This window comes from Pelophylax lessonae (genome assembly GCF_965119305.1).
Source record: "Pelophylax lessonae genome assembly, chromosome: 3".
In the NCBI taxonomy this organism is placed as follows: Eukaryota; Metazoa; Chordata; class Amphibia; order Anura; family Ranidae; genus Pelophylax; species Pelophylax lessonae.
The window spans coordinates 381,220,155-381,240,540 of NC_138770.1; the positions used below are offsets into that span (position 1 = coordinate 381,220,155).

General features: G+C 44.7%; 1 protein-coding gene across 1 annotated transcript in view; it reads right to left on the reverse strand.

The window, feature by feature from the left end:
• Positions 1 to 18,126, reverse strand: part of PNISR (PNN interacting serine and arginine rich protein) — a 57,789-nt gene extending 39,663 nt beyond the window's left edge. Inside the window, exons 1-3 of the mRNA XM_082250250.1 lie at positions 17,978 to 18,126; positions 1,809 to 1,926; positions 1,478 to 1,669 (exon numbers count right to left, since the gene is read on the reverse strand). Of these exons, the coding sequence (XP_082106376.1) occupies positions 1,478 to 1,669; positions 1,809 to 1,896 (280 nt within the window). The 5' untranslated portion in view covers positions 1,897 to 1,926; positions 17,978 to 18,126. The remainder of the gene's footprint in view (positions 1 to 1,477; positions 1,670 to 1,808; positions 1,927 to 17,977) is intronic.
• Between the last annotated feature and the right edge of the window lie 2,260 nt (positions 18,127 to 20,386).

Consider the following 20,386-nt stretch of genomic DNA (forward strand, 5'->3'; position numbering starts at 1 on the left):
GCCACATATTTTTGGTTAAAAAAATCCCAATAAAAGTATTTTGATTGATTTGCACAAAAGTTATTAAGTTATTGCGTCTACAAACTAGGGGAAAGATTTATGATCATTTTTATTTATTTTACTAGTAATGGCAGCAATCAGCGATTTTTAGCGGGACTGCGATATTGCTGCACTGTTACTGTAATGACACTGGCAGGGAAGGTTTTAACACCAGGGGCGATCAAAGGGTTAAATGTGTGATTCTAAATGTGTGCGGGCCAGACTTGGTGGCTGGAAACAGGGCTCCTGTGTTCCCGAAATAACAAACACAGGAGCCCTGTTTCAATCAGTGACAGATGAGCAGTGTGCGGTGTTTACAACGCCACACCGCCTTCTGTCAGTCCCTGCAGAGATCGCCAGGTTCCTGGCGACCACTGGGGCCGCATTACCCGTTGCTTAGCTGCAGGGCTTGAAAGTGGGCGCACACGAGACCTGCTCCCGCGAGCCACCGTACGGGTACGGCGGTTTGCGCAGCAGAGCCAGACTGCTGCAGTATATATGTGGCGGCTGGTCTTTAAGCGGTTAAGGTGACACAGGAACTGCACAGGACAGCTCTGAATATTTGAGTAGCAAATAACAGAACAAAAAAATCACTTCCCACGCAGTGAGGTCCTCCACTGTTGAAATAGGACTGTGCAACAATTTTAAGGCAGATGCAGCCTTCCTTGGTAAGGGGAATTCAAAGTGGAACTACAAAATAAATATTTGAGCAAATAAAATTGATAAAAATTACAAGCTGTGCAATTCTGCTCTGAGGAAGGCATACATATCTTACACTCTATGGCATCTTGAGGTCTATGTGTTTTTACCAGTTGCACTTTTGTAAGTATCCCATTTTTATCCATTTTATTTGCTCAAATTGCTTTGCGGTAATGCACTAGGTGCCTGCGCCTTCCTGTATCCTTGTTTTTGTAGAAAATCACAGAAGTTCATGATTAGGATTTACATACACTTTAAAATGGTTGGAAACCTCAGACATGAAATATGAACAAAGTTCATCCCTCTGCAGTGTGCACTTGTCTCACTCCAAAGCACTAAGTGTCATTTCTGTCTGCTGCTTTGTTCATCTGCTATCAGCATGAGTCACTTTTGACAAGTTGTCCTGGCAACAAGGGAAAAATTGTGGCAGGGAGAGACCTCCAGCTGATTGACAGCCATGGACGTAGAGGAAAGAAGACTACAGATACAACTTTAAAGTAGGATTTTTTTTTCAACCATCACCTGAGACCAGCTCAGTTCACTGGGTATATGTAAGGGATTACAACCACTTTATTGCAGGCATTTGAGTAGTACTCAAGATGCTTATTTGACCCTAATAGGTTCACTTTAGGTACACCACACAGCTTTTTACAATGTATTTTGCATATACATATAACCAACTATAAAATATAATAAAATAAAAAAATGAACTATGTAAACCTGGCTATTACAGTATTACCTGGCTGCCACATTCGATTAAAATTTGGATCATTTGGAAAATTATGGTTGTTGGGAACAGGTTCCATCTGTGGAACTGGAGGAGGTAGGTCCTGCCCATTGGGAATCATGCCTTGAGGCTCCACCACACCTTGACCCGTAGCTTCACGCTGAGCGATCCAAGCTTGGGCTAATGCTGCCCAATCTATCTGACCTAATATAAAAAATAAAGACAAACGCAAGAATGGAAATTATGAACTTCAGGCACACTGCTACAACACTTATATACAAAGTACAGCAAAAATACAGGTACCCCCCCCCCCATCCATTTAGCTCTCCTAAGAGATACTTACTTGGATCTTGTTGATGCTGAAAGGATTCCATCCACTGCTGCTGATTCAGTGGCCATTGCTGCCAAGGCTGTCCACCTTGATCCCACATATCTGCCACACCTTACAATAACCAATCCACCTGTTAACAAAACAAAATTATCCCTATGATTAGTCACACTCCGTATTCAGAACATAGAAATCAGTGCTAGTAAGAATGACATTTAGGATAAATGTATTTTGTAATCTCTCTCTCTACATATACATACATACACACTCTACTGTCGGACCGGCTGCTATACACACAGGCCAAATGTTGGCCAGTTTATTGAACGGGCTGATGTCGCTCGTCATTCAGCCCCCATGTACTAGGCTTTAGGGTGGACAAAATAAAAACAAAATACACATATTATTCAGCCTGCTAATAGCATTAACCACTTTAGGACCACCCATCACATTTATACTGTGGCAGGGTGGACCTGCTGCACTGGATCATGTACATAAGAGGTGATTTTGTATTTCTGGGTAAGGGGAGCGTGAGGACACACCCACCACCCAGGCTGTGCTGTCATTCACTACAGCACAAGCCATTAAGCAGGTCCCAGCAAATGATATATGGCCGGAAACCATTGATCGGCTGAGCAAATGACAGAAGAGAGGAAAACAACACAGGGCTCTCTATTGACAGCAGCAACGTGCCATTTTTTTTTTCTCCGTCTTATTGCTTAGTAAAAACTGCACACAGTAAACATTGCTAGGCACACATTTAACCCCTTGATTACCTGAGATGTTAATCCCTTCCCAGACAGAGTCATTAGTATAGTGACAGTGAATATTATTAGCACTGATCACTATTAAGTGTCCCTGGTGAGGTCAGTGGCAGTCATTTAGTCCCAGCGTCAGTGTCAGATTGTCTGCCGCACTATCACAGTCCCTTTATAAGTTGCTGATCACTGCTGTCATTACTAGTATAAAAAAATAATAATAACTCCAATATATACCATAGATTGTAGATGGTATAACTTTCACGCAAACCCATCAATGTATACTTATTGGGAATTTTTTTTTCGAAGACTAGGAGCAGAACATTTTGGCAAAAATTTATGCAGAAATGGGATTTTTGACTTACCGTAAAATCCATTGCTCTGATGTTCAATGACAGACACAGCTCCTGATTCTTTTTAACCACTGGGTTATACTGCCCCCTAAAGGAGTAGGACACTAGGCAGGAAAAAGCTTGACTACGCCTATGGGCAGTTCCAGGGGGTATACACTCACTCTTAGCTATAGGCACTCAGTTTTGTTAAAAAGCAGTGTTCTAAGAAAGCCAACACAAAGGGGTGGGTGCTGTTTATGGTTGAGCTCCAGGTTACCCGGTTGGCTTTGGTTAGCCTTGGGAATTTTTTTCTGCTTGTTTTCCACCCCTCATGTTTAACACTGCTTTGGGACATCCCAATGGTTAAGAAGAATCAAAAGCTGTGTCCGTCAATGAACTGCATATAACCAATCAATACAGTTTGATTAAGGGGAGCAAAATAGGTACCCTTTGTCCCGAAAATGCTTTACCGATCAAGGAAGTCTGATAACCCAAATGTAAGCAAAAGGCTTACCTCAGCCAGCTGATTATCATAAATTCCTAGATCCTCTCAAGCTTCTCGTTTCGGATTCTCAGGGTCACCTGAAAATTCCCTCCTTGGCAAGGCTCGCCATCTGTTCTGGACATTTTATAGATAGGCAACTCCTATCCTCATATTAATTAGTGGTTCCAAATTAAATAACTACTGCTGTAGGAAACAGACACAAAGATACACTACGTATCTTTCCAAAATAACTGTTCTGTTTTATTTGACGCAATTGCAGGATTTTATACACATGATTACGTAGGTATCACATTATTAAAAATGTACTTTTATGATAACAAGGGGCGTAACAGGCAGGCTCATTCTAATCAGGACTCGAAAGAATGCAAAAATGTAATGAAAATATTAGTGCCTTGTGCACAATGAGTGCAGTGTGCATTACATACAAAATATAATACATAATTTATACAAGATGTATAAATTTCCTTTACAATCAGAGAAAAGGATTTTACAGCAAGTCAAAAGTCCTATTTTCTCTTTTGCTCATTGACAGACACAGCTGATTCTTAACCATTGGGACTTCCCAAAGCAGTGTTAAACATGAGGGGTGCTGTTCCCCCTCCTATGTAATGATGTACACTGACTACACTTTTTGTTGCATTATGTATGTTTCCTCCTTGTTTTCAATAAAGAGCAACCTTGTTTGTAAAAAAAAAAAAAATATATATATATATATATATATATATATATATATATATATATATATATATATATATATATATATATATATATATATATATATATATATATATAATACATGAGGGGTAGGAAAAAAGCAGAAAAAAATTCCCAAGGCTAATCATAGCCAACCAGGTAACATGGAGCTCAACCATAAACAACTGGAGCTCACCTGAAAAAAACAATACACCCACAAAGAGGACCAGGTCCTTTTTAATCAGCAGCCAGAAAAACCTTGCGGCCAAAACAAGCATCCGCAGATGCCAACACATCCACCTTATAAAAATCTTGTAAAAGTTGGCACCAATGACCAGGTGGCCACCTTTCAAACCTGTGTCCCTGATGCTTGATGAAGGAAAGCCAAGGAGATATTAAGCACCCTAGTATGGCACTTTCCACTGCAAGTACCGGCTCAGCTCCACTTGGCACTGCTTGGCCCAGCTCGGCTCAGTTTGCTTTTCCAATGCGTGGTACGAGTCGGCACATTTCCGCATTGTATAGGCTCTACTCGGCTCAATTTGCTTTTCCACTAAAGTAGTAAGTGGGTGTGATTACAACGATTCTCTGACCAATCAGTGGCTAGTAGTGACAAACAATCAAGGCTGCATGCAAAGGATTGTGGGATATGGTATAGGTATGGCCCGCTTGGAACCCCAACCGAGGTGGTACTGTTTAAGCGAGCCGTACCATGTAGTGGAAAAGCGCCGCTGTACCAAACCGTACCGTTCAAACGCGTACCATGCGGTGGAAAAGCACCAAACTGAGTGGTACCATGCAGTGGAAAAGAGCCAGTAGAGGGCTCCAGACAGGGAAAGGAGACCTCTAATGCAATAGGCCTGAACCACCGTCTGTCTGATCCATCTGGAAATGGTCGCAAAAGAAACAGACAACCCTTTGTTAGGTCTGTCCGTGAGCACAAATAGAGAGTCTGACTTCCTAAAAGACTCTGTAGCTGCCAGGTACACCCAAATTGCCTGGACCACATCCAAGGTATGCAAGGTAAGTTCCTTTGGATGTTTAGCCTGGGACACAGGGATGGCAACACAATGTATTCATTCAAATGACAGTCAGAGACCACCTTAGAAAGAAATGATAAGACAGGGGCAAAGCACCACCTTATCCTAGCGAATTACCATATAAGGTTAACGACAAGTTAATGCTGCCAATTCTCCCTGCACGAAGAGGTGAAAGCCACCAAAGGAGCAAAGATGAGCCCCAAGAGACTCACAGAACGCAATGTACGCCTTCCACATATGATGGTAGATCTTCCTAGAAGTAGATTTCCTAGCTTTCAACAGTGTATGAATCACCGACTCAGACAAACCTCCATCCTTCAGCACCTGGCGTTCCAACAGCCAAGCCGCAAAGCCAGCGACTGTAAAGCAGGATGGGAGATTCCCAAGAAGCATCAGTGACCAGCTGTACCTGATCGGCGTACCAAGACCGACGAGCTCAGTCTGAACAGAATCCCTTCTGCTTTGATACTGTAAGGAGTCCTGGCAGAAGTGAATCGGTCAGCCCACCTTAGAATGCCGGCTACTTACCGAGCCACCAAGACACTACTTGTGCCCCCTTGGTGATTGACAGACCACGGCCGTGGCATTGTCTAAATTAATTCGTACCAAACACCCCTGAAGGTGAATTGTCAAATTTGCCAGACAAAGTCTGATCGCTCGGAGTTCCAGAACATTAATCAGCAATCTGAACTCTGCTAGAGTCCAGACCCCCTGAGCACATCTGTGCTGAGGAGGCTTCCCCACCCAGACAGGCTGACATCTGCGGCGACAACCGTCCAGTACAGAAGAAAGGATTTCCCTGCTGAAGTGCCAGAGAACGAAGCCACCCTTAGAGACCTTGGATTCTCACCCCGTTTCACCAGAATCTCTTTAGCAGAGATCTTGTGTGAAACTGTGCAAACAGACTGCCTCAAAAGGTGGACACCATCAGACCCCGCACCCGCATGCAAGCCCAGAGGGATGACCATTTGCTGAACAACAGAAGCTGACTTGCCGCCTGCAATGTCTGGAGTTTTTCCAGAGGAAGAAACACTGGCTGAGGCCGAGTTCAGAGTCAGACCCAGATAGACCAGTTTTTATGGACAGAATCACAGCAGACTTCTGAAGGTTCAGAATCCAACTGAACTCTCTCAGAGTTCACAGGGCAGCCAGAAACTCTGTTCGCAGAAGATCGTCTGGGTATCCCAGTACCGCAATTCCCCCTGCTGACTCAAACAAAGCCAGCACTGGGGCCAACACTTTTGTGAAGTCCCAAGGAGTGGAGGCAAGCCACAAACCGATAATGCTCCTCGCCCACGGCAAAACGGAGAAAGCGTTGGTGACCAGCACATATTAGAATGTCGAGGTAGGCTTTCTTAAAGCGGAGTTCCACCCAGTGCACATTTTTTTTTTTAAAAAATACCCCCGGGACAGTCAGGGCTAGTACATTCCACAATGGCTAGCCTCTGATCTGTCCCGGGTTGCACTTACCTTTTAGGAGAAATACTTACCTTGAAAAAGTATTCTCCAGCGCTGCCATCTCAGGTGTGGGCAGCTTGAAGCCAGCGCAATCCTCTTCGGAGTCCCCTTCCTTCTTCGTCGGTCCCACGATGCACTGCACCGGCCCCGACGTCACTTCCGGTACGCGCGCGTCATCCCTCCACAGCTTCTGGGCATGCCCAGAAGCTGTTTAGAAGGGAATGATGCGCGCGAGCCGGAACTGAAGTCGGGGCCGGTGCAGGCGCAATGATTCCTGGGAGCGATGACGTTCAGCTCCCAGGAATCATTGCAAAAGCCAGGAAGTGACGAATCGCAGCGGCCGCCGAGGGGAGGAAGAAGGAAGTAAGGTAAGTATATTTTCTCTACAAAGGTAAGTAACAAAAAAATTGCGATTATCCATTTGTTTTTCAGGTGACCCGGAGCGAGAAGATGGAGGCAAGTATAAAATTAGGGTGGAACTCAACTTTAATGTCGACAGAAGCGAGAAGAAACCCCCCTGACGTACGGATGCCACCACCGCGTTAATGGACTCCACGCAGAACTTCTGTACTCGCACCAGCAGTTTAGCGCCTTGAGGTCCAGAATTGGACATACATTGCCTTCCTTCCAGGGAACTGTAATGAGGTTTGAGTAAAAACCCCTGAAAACGTTTCAAAATCGGAACAATCCCCCTTTGAAGGAACAAGTCTTGCACTACCCCAAAGAAACCCGTAAGTGATCTGGGGACAAGTGCAGATTGGAAGGGGAGAACCTTTCCAGAGGATAAGACCGAACTGGCTCAGATTGGCTATTTGCCTCTGGCTTGTCCGGAGGAGTAGATGCAGTGGAAGCACAACTAGGGCCTTTAGGGCCTGACGGTGGCATCACAGTGCCTTTTCCAACTGTGCTCCCTGCATCAATTTTTCAGGCAGACATTGCTTTATAGCAAGACAAACTTGGAGGCACTACCTTTAAAGTGTACTCAAGGTCTGTGCTAAGCTTATACAGCCTAATGTACATAACACTGATTACCAAAGATACAGGACCTATTAGTGCCAGTAACATACACCCACAGTCACTCACACAACCCAGCTGCTGCTGCTGCTCCGTGTCCCCTTTCAGCCTGGCAGAGGCTAGTGTGTTGGAAACGGTTCCTTGCAGAACGTGCCCTTTTATGCACGTGTGGCGCGGTGTGTGGTGTCCATGCGCAAGCCAAACAGTGTTAAAAAACGCCCACCACGTTGCGAACGCCTAAATTTAAATGCGAAGTTTCCCACGCACGCGAAGGCCATAAACACGTGACACGCAACTACAGCACCTGGTATTCCCAGGCGGTCTCCCAATCAGGTACTAACTAATCAGGCCTGACCCTGTTTAGCTTCTGAGACCAGACAAGATCGGGCGCGTTCAGGGTGATGTGGCCGTAGGCTCCAGCAGAGGCGAACATGCGAAAGCTTAGGTGCCAGGGCTAACACAACAAATGGGGGAGAGAGCAGTTTAGGCTGAAACGTATTGTCCCAGCTGATACCTTTCAGATAATCAGCACAGTGTAAGAAACACAGTGTAACAATATGTTTTAAACATACTTTGCATAAACCTGCTACCATTAAAATACAAGCAAAAATACACTTGGCACAAGTCTCTGTAATCTTATTAAAAGGGAACAGTTCATAAAATATTTACAATTTTAACCTTTTAACCACTTAAGCCCCAGCCCTATTTCGGACACTTTTTGTTTACAAGTTAAAACCAGTATTTTTTCCTAGAAAACTACTTCGAACCCCCAACCTTTATATATATTTTTTTAGCAAAGACTCTGGAGAATAAAATGTCGGTCATTGCAATATTTTTTGTCACGCGGTATTTGCGCAGCTGTCTTTAAAACGCCATTTTTTTGGAAAAATTTTGAAAAATCACATTTCACTGCATTTAAAAAATACTAAACAGTAAAGTTAGCCCATTTTTTTTTGTATATTGTGAAAGATGATGTCATGCCGAGTAAATAGATACCCAACATGTCACGGTTTCAAATTGCGCCCCCCCCGTGGGATGGCGACAAACTACAGCCAATAGAGATCTCAATAGGCAACGCTTTAAATTTTAACGGTTACCAGTTTAGAGTTAGAGTGTAGCTCTTTTTTTTTTAATTATTGCCCACGCTCCGTCGATCACGGCGATACCTTACATGTGTGGTTTGAAAAGCAATTTCATTCGCGGCTCGACTTCAGTATATGTTTTTTTTTTGTGCGCGAGCTAACGGTGACGGCTAAATTTTTTTTTTTCCTATTTTATTTTTTTTTTTTTTAACTTTATTACAGGTTTTTTTTAAAAAAAAAAAAATCTGATCACTTTTATTGCTGTCACAAGCAATGTAAACATCCCTTGTGACATAACATGTATGCAAAATGCCGAAAACGGCGTTTTTGCATACAGCCGTTTTTTTTTAATTTGCCACATTTTGCAGCACAGTAACCCGGAAGTGACGTCATGGATGCCGCCTCCGGGTTACGCCATCGGAGACCCGATTGAAGCCGTTTCCGGCTTTGATCGGGACTCCACCCAGCCGGCGGACGTGCCGGCTGGGTGCTCCGGCCGGGACGCGAACCCCAAGCAAAGTCACGGAAGGCGGCGGGAGGGACTTCCCCTCCCGCTCACCCGGGGAACGATCGAGCGACAATATCGGTCGTTCCTGACGGAAAGCCGACCGTTGGCTCTAAACAACGGTACCGGGATGGTGTCTCTAGCTAGAGGCATCATCCAGGTATACTACCGCAAAGTTTGAGGACGTAGGGCTACGTCACTTTGCGGTAAGTGGTTTAGGTTTTTGTTTGCTGTGTAAATATTTAGGAAACTGCTATAAGCAAGATTCCAATCTTCACTCCTCACGGTGAGCATGGTCTTAAAGGCATTCAAAGACTAGGTCCCCTATATAAGAGGGGCCACGGCTTTGGACCTTTAGAGCACCCTGCACGGAGCGCCTTTGGAGTTTGGTATTCCAAGGGTCCAGATCCCAGCGTCCAGCGCCTAAAAAGGACAGCGTTACAGGCAAAACCTTGTATCTGCTTCCCAAGGCTCGGGTACCATCTTTTTTCTGTTTTTAGATGGACTTGATAGCTAACCCCTTAGATCCAGTGATCTTTGGGGTATGATAGTATAATCTTCTTTCTTCTTCTTTGAAACAAAAAACATGTGGAGCATGTTCTCCACAGCGACCTTCGCCTTTTAGACACTGGCAAAAAAAACTGATGTTCTTCCTGTATGTGAGGGGTTATAGAGGAGGAACTTCCTGTCAATTGGTTGCCAGTGTCCATTCACCTGTAGGTGGCGTATAACCCAAATAGTTATTACCAGCTCTGTGTCCCATGATGTACAATAAAGAAAAACCTCTTCTGAGATGAGAATGGTCCACATCTCCTTTCCCTTGGTAGCCTGCAGAAGAAAAGTACTCTCCCCCCATCCCCCCCCTTCCCAAGAGACACTTAATGTCATATAAGGAAGCTCCAATCAGGCAACCCCCTACTAGGGGAGGGGGTCAGATAAGGCCTTCCTCAGAAGTCTGGTCCGCAATACCAGTATTTCTGCCAGATAATACGCCAAAGGACCACTGCTGATACAGACAGCCTAGAATTTAAAGGAGTCACATCCAAGAGGCATCTCCGATAAACTGTAGCCCCTGGACAATCTGATCCACCAGCAGATTCCCCTCCAGGTCCCGGCGTAAAAGTTCAGCCCACTCGGTCAGAGCTTGCGGTCCTAGGGCAATAATAAACACTGGCCTAAGTGCCAAACCGGCTACAGCGAACACATGGTGGGCCAGAGTCTCCACCCTCCTATCAGCTGGATATTTAAAGGATGGGACTCTTCAACCGGAATTAAGGTAGCTTTATTTAACCTGGAGACCGGTGAGTCCACTACAAGTGGGACCGTCCACCTTTAACACAGTTAATTCTCATAAGGACACCGCAAGCAAAAAGCGTTTAAGAGCTGCTGCATTTTGGAGTACCCCACTGTTTTGCGACAATGTTGTCAAAGTAAGCGAAAATGGGAACACCCTCGTCGCTTTGGAGGGCTGTGAGTGACTGGCGCCTCCGACGCAGCATCAGCCACAACCTCCTTTTTTAAAGTGTCACGCACTGACACAAACAGTGCACCCACCAGCGCCTTTTCATGCGTGGCTAGAGGAGCAGAGAAAACATCCTCATTATCTGAGCACTTAGGGTGCGCGGACACAGACCCAGTAGGGTCGCTATATATTAAGCTCACCCGGAAAACAGAACAATCAGGGGAGGTCACCAACTGCGATCCCGCAAAGGGGATGCCGACCAAGGGCCCACGAGTGGAACCACCTACTGGACCCCGCAAAAAAACAAGGGGGTCGCCCTCCATAGAGGGCATAATAGGAAATCACCCCCTTAAAAAGTAGCCACCCGCCGTGACGCGGACGTGCAGGCAGGGTACCCTGATGATACCGCATTGCAAAAAAAAAAAAAACAGTGGTGACCAAATATCACCAAAAGAAAGCTCTATTTGTGTGAAAAAAAAAATGGTATTTTTGTTTGGGTACAGCGTTGCATGGCCACGCAATTACCAGTAAAGGGTAGTGCAGTGCAAAAAATGGCCTGGTCATGAAGGGGTAAAATCTTCCAAAGCTCAAGTGGTTAAAGGAAAAGTTCACCTTTGTGAACATGTTACATGCCTACAGCCATATTTAGGGTGTAACGTGTTCACCGTCTGCCCCCCCTCCCCCATTCCTGTGACAAAGAGCCAGGGATCTTCTCCTCGCACCCATGTAACAATTCAAAAAGAGCAAGGCCATGTGGGGGCAGGTTCTGCGAATTAATGAACTACACACTGATGAGCGCTTCAGGTAGTTTGTTGATCTTCCTGTCATTCAGTAACTGCCTGCATCGTAGGTACAGGCAGACAGCTGCACAGACTGCAGGAGCCGGACACCCACAATCTGCTGGTTGTAGGTGCGATGCTTTACAGGCTCCCAAAATAAATAAAAAAATAAAAAGGTACTTTTTTACCTGCAAAAAAATGCAGAGGTAAACTTATCCTTTAACAAATTGCCGAACAGCGACGTACCTGTAACTACCCACTAGATTACTTTTACAAGCAGTGGCAGGAGATGTCCTCCCCCTCCCATAGCCTGCTCAGGCTCTCCTGTCCCACTGGGATCGGCTTTCTTTGGCTGTCCGCTATGGTAACCAAGAAGCGAAGACCTGACATCACTTCCGGTGTACCCAGATTTCAACAGCGCCATTTTAATAAAAAAATGGAACACCAACCTTGATGTCCTGAATGCTTTTAAGGGCAGAAAGAATTTGGGGTCTTACAGACACCAGAGCTCTTCATAGAGAGTACCTGTTACTAGAGGTGCGCACAATGGAAATTTTGGTGCCAAAACCGAAAATGAAGGATGCACTTCGCCAAAAACATCAACAGACCATTACAAAAAATATATAGAATTATAATATATATATATATATATATATATATATATATATATATTTTTTTTTATAGAATTGCCTTTTATTCGACTTTTTAATTATCATGAATTTAAACGAATAAAAAAAAAAAAAAAATCTTGCTGCATTTTTGGTCAGTTAAAAAAAACTGCACCAAAAAACGCACACACGAGACACTTTGATGTCACTCAGCATAATCAATAGGCACTAGTTGGAGTTTTCTAAAAGCATTTAAAGCCAACACTAACTTTTCCACTATGTTACATGTTGCCAACCCTCCTCCCCAAACTGCAACAGAGTGTGGTGGTTCTTCTCCCCAGCAGTAGCTATCGCCTTTGAAATTGGCGTTAATGTTACATTAACAACACCCTGACACTAGAGGGTGGCCGAAACACATTGGCCGAAAATGGTGTTTGCCGATAGGGAAAAGGGTGTCAATAATGCCACCGAAAACTATTCTACCATGATTTTACTGTGCTTAAGGTGTTTTTTTCATAGGTCATGTGACTCAAAAATGTAACATGGGCGAGTTATTGATTTGTTTTTGCTGTGTTTTTAATACATTTACGTTGCAGGTGTGTTTTTTTTTTTAACTGAACAAAAATGCAGCAAGAAAGAATTTTTAACATCACAAAGGAAACGCAAGACCAGTGTGAAGACACACATAGAATTTTAAGCGATGCATTTTTCTTGTGTTAAAGGCGCCGAAATAAATGGTGCCAATAAATTTTCATTCATATTCATAATATTAAAAGCGATGTTCCAACCCCCTCCCACCCCCCCCAACATAAAAAAAATTTAAAGTCGGCAGCTACAAAAACTGTAGTTGCTGACTTTTAATATTAGGACACTTACCTGTCCAAGGATCCCAAAATGTCGGCACCCCAGCCGATTTTCGGATCAGCTCTCGGATGCTGCCACTGCCATTCGTAAGGGAAACTGGCAGTGAAGCCTTTTTGGCTTTATGGCTGGTTCCCTGCTGCGCTTTCTAACTAGCCCTGTGGCGGAGGAAGGAGGGGGGCCAAACTTCCGAGGGACCTCGCTGTGATGGAATCTCATGGAAGTGGGGACAGGTACCTGTTAGAGCTGCACGATTCATCATTAAAAAATTGCATTTCAACCCCCCCTCACAATCTTAAGGAGATGTATGGCTTTATTTTTTCCCCCAATTATACTTACCTACAGTGTCTCACAAGAGTACACCCCTCAAGTTTTTGTAAATATTTTATTATATCTTTTCATGTGACAACACTGAAGAAATGACACTTTGCTACAATGTAAAGTAGTGAGTGTACAGCTTGTATAACAGTGTAAATTTGCTGTCCCCTCAAAACAACCCAACACAGCCATTATTGTCTAAACCACTGGCAACAAAAGTGAGTACACCCCTAAGTGAAAATGTCCAAATTAGGCCCGAAGTGTCAATATTTTGTATGACCACCATTATTTTCCCACACTGCCCTAACCCTCTTGGGCGTGGAGCCTCCACCTTCCATTTGAGGATTTCCCACAGATGATCAATAGGGTTTAGGTCTAGAGACATGCTTGGCCAGTCCGTCACCTTTAGGCCCCTTTCACACACGCTGTCCGTTTTTCATCCAAACGTTGACGGATGAAAAATGGATATCAATGTATCTCTATGTAAAAACGGATGACAACGGATGATCATCAGTTAACATCCGTTTTCATCCACTTCCGTCAATGTCCGTTTTCTTGAACGGATGAATGCCCTATTTTTCATCCGTCAAAAAAACGGATCGGACGAAAAACGGATGACAACGGATGAAAAACAGATAACTGACGAAAAACGGATAAAAACAAACGAAAAACGGATGACAACTGATGAAAAACGGATGGAAAACTGATACATTTTGACGTGACTGAACTGATGAACTGAACGGACCATATGTGTGAAAGTGGCCTTACCCTCCGCTTCCTTAGCAAGGCAGTGGTCGTTTTGGAGGTGTGTTTGGTGTCGTTTATCATGTTGGAATACTGCCCTGCGGCCCAGTCTCTGAAGGGAGGGGATCATGCTCTGCTTCAGTATGTCACAGTACACGTTGGCATTTATGGTTCCCTCAATGAACTGTAGCCACCCAGTTCTGGCAGCACTGATGCAGCCCCAGCCCATGACACTCCCACCACCATGCTTGACTGTAGGCAAGACACACTTGTCTTTGTACTCCTCACCTGGTTGCCGCCACACACGCTTGACACCATCTGAGAATCAAAAAGGTTCATCTTGGTCTCATCAGACCACAGGACATGGTTCCAGTACTCCATTTCCTTAGTCTTCTTGTTTTCAGCCAACTGTTTGTGGGCCTTCTTGTGCGTCATCTTTAGAAGAGGCTTCCTTCTGGGATGACAGCCATGCAGACCAATTTGATGCAGTGTGCTGCGTAAGGTCTGAGCACTGACAGTCTGACCCCCCACCCCTTCAACCTCTGCAGTAATTCTGGCAGCACTGATACGTCTATTTCCCAAAGACAACCTCTGGATTTGACACTGAGCACGTGCACTCAACTTCTTTGGTTGACCATGGCAAGGCCTGTTCTGAGTGGAACCTGTCCTGTAAAACCGCTGTATGGTGTTGGCAAACCTTGCTACAGCTCAGTTTCAGGGTCTTGCTAATCTTCTTATAGCCTAGGCCATCTTTATGTAGAGCAACAATTCTTTTTTTCAGATCCTCAGAGAGTTCTTTGCCATGAGGGGCCATGTTGATCTTCCAGTGACCCGTATGAGAGAGTGAGAGCGATAACACCAAATTTAACACACCTGCTCCCCATTCACACCTGAAACCTTGTAACATTAACGAGTCAAATGACACCAGGAAGGGAAAATGGCTAATTGGGCTCAATTTAGACATTTTCATTTAGGGGTGTACTGACTATTGTTGCCAGCTGTTTAGACATTAATGGCTGTGTGTTGAGTTATTTTGAGGGGACAGCAAATTTACACTGTTATACAAGCTGTACACTCATTACTTTACATTGTAGCAAAGTGTCATTTCTTCAGTGTTGTCACATGAAAAGATATAATAAAATATTTACAAAAAAAGTAAAAAGTACTCACTTTTGTGAGATACTGTAGGTGGATGCAGCATCAGTCCAATGCTGCATCTGTTGCCCCCCGGCACCTCTAACACTGAGAACCGAGCGATCGAACATGGCCGATCGCTCAGTTCTGACAGCTTCCCAAGCAGAGAGCAGCTCTCCGCTCTGACCCCTCCTCGCTCACTGGAGTGGCCAGCTCAGGCTCCTGGTGGATCCGGACTTCCATTGTCATGATGATGCGGTGTCTGGACTGACTTGTGACATCACCAGAGAATGGACTTGTGCCGCCTCACTGCTGAAAACGGTTCACAGGAATGCTAAATGAATTGCACTCCTGTGATCCATAGGAAAACTACAGCCAAACGAGCTTTGGCTGTACATCTCCTTTAGTGCCGGTTCACACTATAGCGTGCGCGGCGATCGCAAGCAATATCGGAGCGCACTGCTCCTTCATTACATACGATTGGATGTGCAGAGCGAATTCAGCCACACACTTTGTATGGCTAAATTCGCACTGCACCAGCACAAGTCGCACATGACCCTTTTTTTCAGCCGCATCAGGATCGGATCGCACAGTGGTTCACACTAGTGCGATCCGATCCTGTGCAACTGTCAGATCGCACTGCGATATGCGATCAAACTGGGGGTGTCGTTAACATTTAATTGACATCCCCCTGCGTATCGCATATAGCAGTGTGAACTGCCAGATGTGCGTTTGCGATGCGGGAACAGGCTGCGAATTCGCAGCCTTCCCGCATCGCACAAGTGTGACCCGGCACTTAATCCAGTATTTCCACGATTCATACAGTGCAGACCTGTTCTCTGCTCACTCACCGCTGACAAAAAATAAAAAAAGCCTCCTGCAAATGTTTATCAACATTGCTCAGCACTGAGAGAACTATAAACAATGTATCATTTGGTTCTTTTAGATCACAGGGATAAACTTTGGTCTGTAAATGAGGGCAGTTTAACCACTTAGAGATCAATCCTTTTTCTGACACTTCCCAAAAATTGTCATACAACAAAGGCTCTTTATAGTTCATTGTTTCTGATCATGCACACTCTCTCTTTTCTGATTTTTCTTGGACATAAATCATACAAAGACGGTACACATTATACTACAATCGTTCGTTTTTTTCCGTACGAGAAACTTTTTGGAGTTTGTCCGTTCGAGAGTTTTTCGTACGAAAATTCAGAGTCGGCTGTCGAAAGTTGTGTACACACTATTCGAAAATTCTTTGGACGAAAATGTTAGCCTGATTTTCTTATAGTGTGTACGAGCCTTTAGTTGAATTCAGCCTTTGGGACAACATTGTTCATTTAGTAGCTCGCAGGACTTTTAGAGCCGGTTCACACTACCGCGACCAGAAAGTCGCCCCATGAAGGAGCGTCTTTTTAGCGTGACTTTGAAGAGACTTAAAAGATAGGCGACTTTGTCTAAGGAATGCCTGGCTAATCTTTTTCTTCTTCCTGGAAAGTCTGATAAGTTGCGACTTAGGAGCGACTCCCATTGAAGTCTATGTGTAGGAAACTTTTCTGAAGTCAGCGACTTCAGTAGTGCATATTAAGCCAGCTCTCATTCATTTACATTGAATTTACGATGACAAGAGACTTGGGGCTGTCCCAAGTCAGAGTAGTGTGAACCGGCTCTTATAAATTTTTCTGACACTTGTTGCTTACAAGTTAAAAACAGTATTTTTTTTGCTAGGAAATTACTTAGAATCCCCAAACATTATATATCTTTTCTTAGCAGAGACCCTAGAGAATAAAATGGTACTCAGTGCAATATTTTATGTCACACTATATTCGTGCAGTGGGCTTTCAAATACAATTTTTTGGGGAAAAAAATAAACACTTAAATGAATTTAAAAAAACAAAAAACGAAACAGTAGTTAGCTCAATTTTTTGTATAATGTGAAAGAATGTAACACTGAGAATAGTGATCTTTATTCTAAGCAAAAAAAAATAAAATTTGCAATTCTCATTTTATCCACAATCGTGCAGCTCCAGTACCTGTCAAAAACAGGTCGTCCCCCACCCCCAAAGGTGACAAATGTCTCACCAGAGGGGGGGGGGGGGGGAGCAGATAAGCAGAGCTTTCACTTTTGGGTGGAACTCCGCTATAATCAAATCGTGGAATATAATACAACTATATAGAATGCAAAATGTAAGTGCAATAGCCAGAACTCCACTGCATGGGCATGAACACCCATGTGATGCAATTCAGGTGCGGGGGAAAAAAAAACCCTAAAAAGTCCTGCAACATTTTAGTATGGATGCGATTTGAGCCATACAAAATTTATGGCTCAAATCGCACAGCACAAACATCACATGCGGTTTACGCACGCACCAGGCTCAAGCACTACATATAACATTACGAGCGACCCTTTGGTGATGTCTAAGGCCCCCTTTAGCTCATAGGTTGACAACCACTGAGGTAGAACACCCCAACACGTGTATATGAAGGCAATCCCGCCTACAAGTGAAATACAAGCAATGAATGGAGCCTAGGCTGCCTGCGGCCCCAATATCCTCCATTCAGAAGCTGTAAACAGCCCTCATGAAGTGACTAGTCCCCTCACAGCTCAAGTGAGGCCCTGTACACTGCGCACGCTGCGGCCTCCTGCCCTTTCCCGCTATTTCTCCTCAGCTGTCCCCTGCACTGCTTCCCGCCTGCTCAGCTCAGGCCGTTGGATGAATGTGGCTGTGCGGTAATACCACATACCACACACCACATTTGCACCCTCCCCCCTCTGTTCTGTAAGGGCCGCTACGGTAACAGCACAAGCGTCCGCGCCTGCGTACTAGGCCTGAGGAGAAGCACGACTAACAGCTGAGAGCAGCGTTACAAGAAGGGGACTCCCCCTATTCACTTACATGCAAAGCACACGATACTGCTCGATATTAACCGTTCTCCGCCAGTATACTACCGATATAAGCCGCCTAGGAATCTCTACACGTCCCACAACGACGCTCCTCCCGTGGTAACCGAATCTTCCAGCCAGACAATATGGCGCTGCTACTTCGGCCAGCGGAAGTGATCAGCAGCAAGTGTTGAGGGAAGAGGGAGCGACGCTGTGGAGGCAGGGACACCCTACTGCCATCTAGTGGTCGCTAGGCTCAATTTACCAAACTCTACACTAGGATAGGAATATCTATTCAACCCCAAAACCTAATATATTGCAGCTTACCAATCATCCTTCTTTTCTCCCCCTTTATTTCACCTGGTCATTGTGTCTGTCTGTCTGTCTGTCTGTAGGCCTCCTGTACACAGGGCGTTTGCCCATCTCTCAGGGACACCTTTCGTTCTGATGGCAGCGTTTTGACAGAAAAAAATAAATCTAAGCACTTAGGCGTTAGGCTCGGTTCACATATATACGGTGCGGGAAATGCAGCGAATCCTGAGCATTTGCAGCACTGCACTGAAATCACACTACATTCATGCGATCTGCCACCGGTATCAATGTTAACCACTTAAGCCCCAGAAGATTTTACCCCCTTCCTGACCAGGGCCTATTTTGCGATTTGGCACTGCGTATTTTAAACGGACAATTGCGCGGTCGTGCGAAGCTGTACCTAAACGAATTTGACGTCCTTTTTTTCCCCACAAACAGAGCTTTCTTTTGGCGGTATTTGATCACCTGTGCGATTTTTTGATCATGCACTACAAACATAAAAAGTGTGACAATTTTGCAAAAACAACAATATTTTTCACATTTTTTTTATATGAAATTCCCCACAAAAAAATGTAAAAATCAAATGTTTTAACATTTTAGGCCAATTTTTTTTTCTACCATATGTTTGGTAAAAAAAAAAAAAAAAATCGCAAAAAGCGTATTTTGATTGGTTTGCGCAAAAGTTATTGCGTTTACTAACAAAGGGAAAGATTTTTGTCATTTTTGTTGTTTTTTTTTTAACGAGTAATGGCGGCGATCTGCAATTTTATTTGGGGGACTGCGACATTGGGGCGGACAGATCGGACCCTTGACTGACATTTTTGACACTTTTGGGGTTACCAGTGACATTTCTACAGTAATCAGTGCTATACATATGCACTGTTACTATAAAAATGACACTGGCAGTGAAGTGGTAACTTTTTTTGAGAGGGAGGGGTTAAATGTGTCCCTAGGGGCGTTCTTCTAACTGTGATTGGCTGTGCCTTGATGTGTAAGAACAGTGATCAATGGTCCTACATAGTAGAACCGTATGATCACTGTTCATACACAGGGGAGACTGACAGGCGGCTTTGTTTACACTAGCCGCCTGCCTTTCTCCCGCTGTCACGGACGATCACGAGTGCCCAGCGGACATCGGGTCCGCCGGGCACACGTGGGGGGGGGGGTATCCGTGAGCGAGCGGTTGCTCCCAAAACCCTTACAGGCTAGCGACGTAACCCTACGTCGCTTTGCCTGTGAGGGGCTGACTGCCGACGTAAATAGTCGTGCGGCAGTCGGCAAGTGGTTAAATTAATGACACCCCAAAACAGATCTCAAAACGCAGTGCAATTGCATGCAATCTGATTCTGGTGTGGCAAAAAAAAAAAAAAACAGATGCCTACACCTTTTTTGTGCAGTGCAAATTGAGCGAATACAAATTGCATGCAAGGAATCGCAAGTGATTTAAATAGGAATGTGGTGCGATTCCCACACCCCATATATGTGAACCCAGCCTTAAAGTGGTTGTAAAGTCTTGGTCATGCATTCTATACATGAAGATAAAAACACCTTCAGTGTGCAGGTCACCCCCGCAGCCTTCCGCTATACTAGCCTGATCGCATTCTAGCAATGTGCATGAGAACAGAAGCTCTCTCGGTTTTCTCCCTCCTCATTGGCTGAGCCAATGGCTCCAGCTGCTGTTAATCGCAGCCAGTAAAGGGGGAGCGGGGCTGAGCTTCTGTGTGTCTCATGGACTCACAGGAGCAGCTTAGGAGCAAGCATACATGAGTGGCCCTAGACCAAGCAGCTTGCTATGGCAGGCACTCAGTAGGGGTGATGGGCCAGGAGTGCAGGCAGGGGGGCCCAGGAAGAGAATGGAGGCTCTGTGCAAAACCAATAAACACAGCAGATAAGTATAACGTGTTTGTTATTTAACTGCTTCCCAACCAGCCTCTGTACATAAATGATCAGGTGCTACTAGCGCCGATCTAAATGGACGTACCTGTACGTCGCTCAAAACGTACACATAGGGTAGAATTAGGGGTGTTTAAAGACAAATATACAACTTCCCAGATGCTTGTAGAGCAGGTAAACTTCCAGTGTGCATGAGGCCTTAGGGGTCTGCATTCTG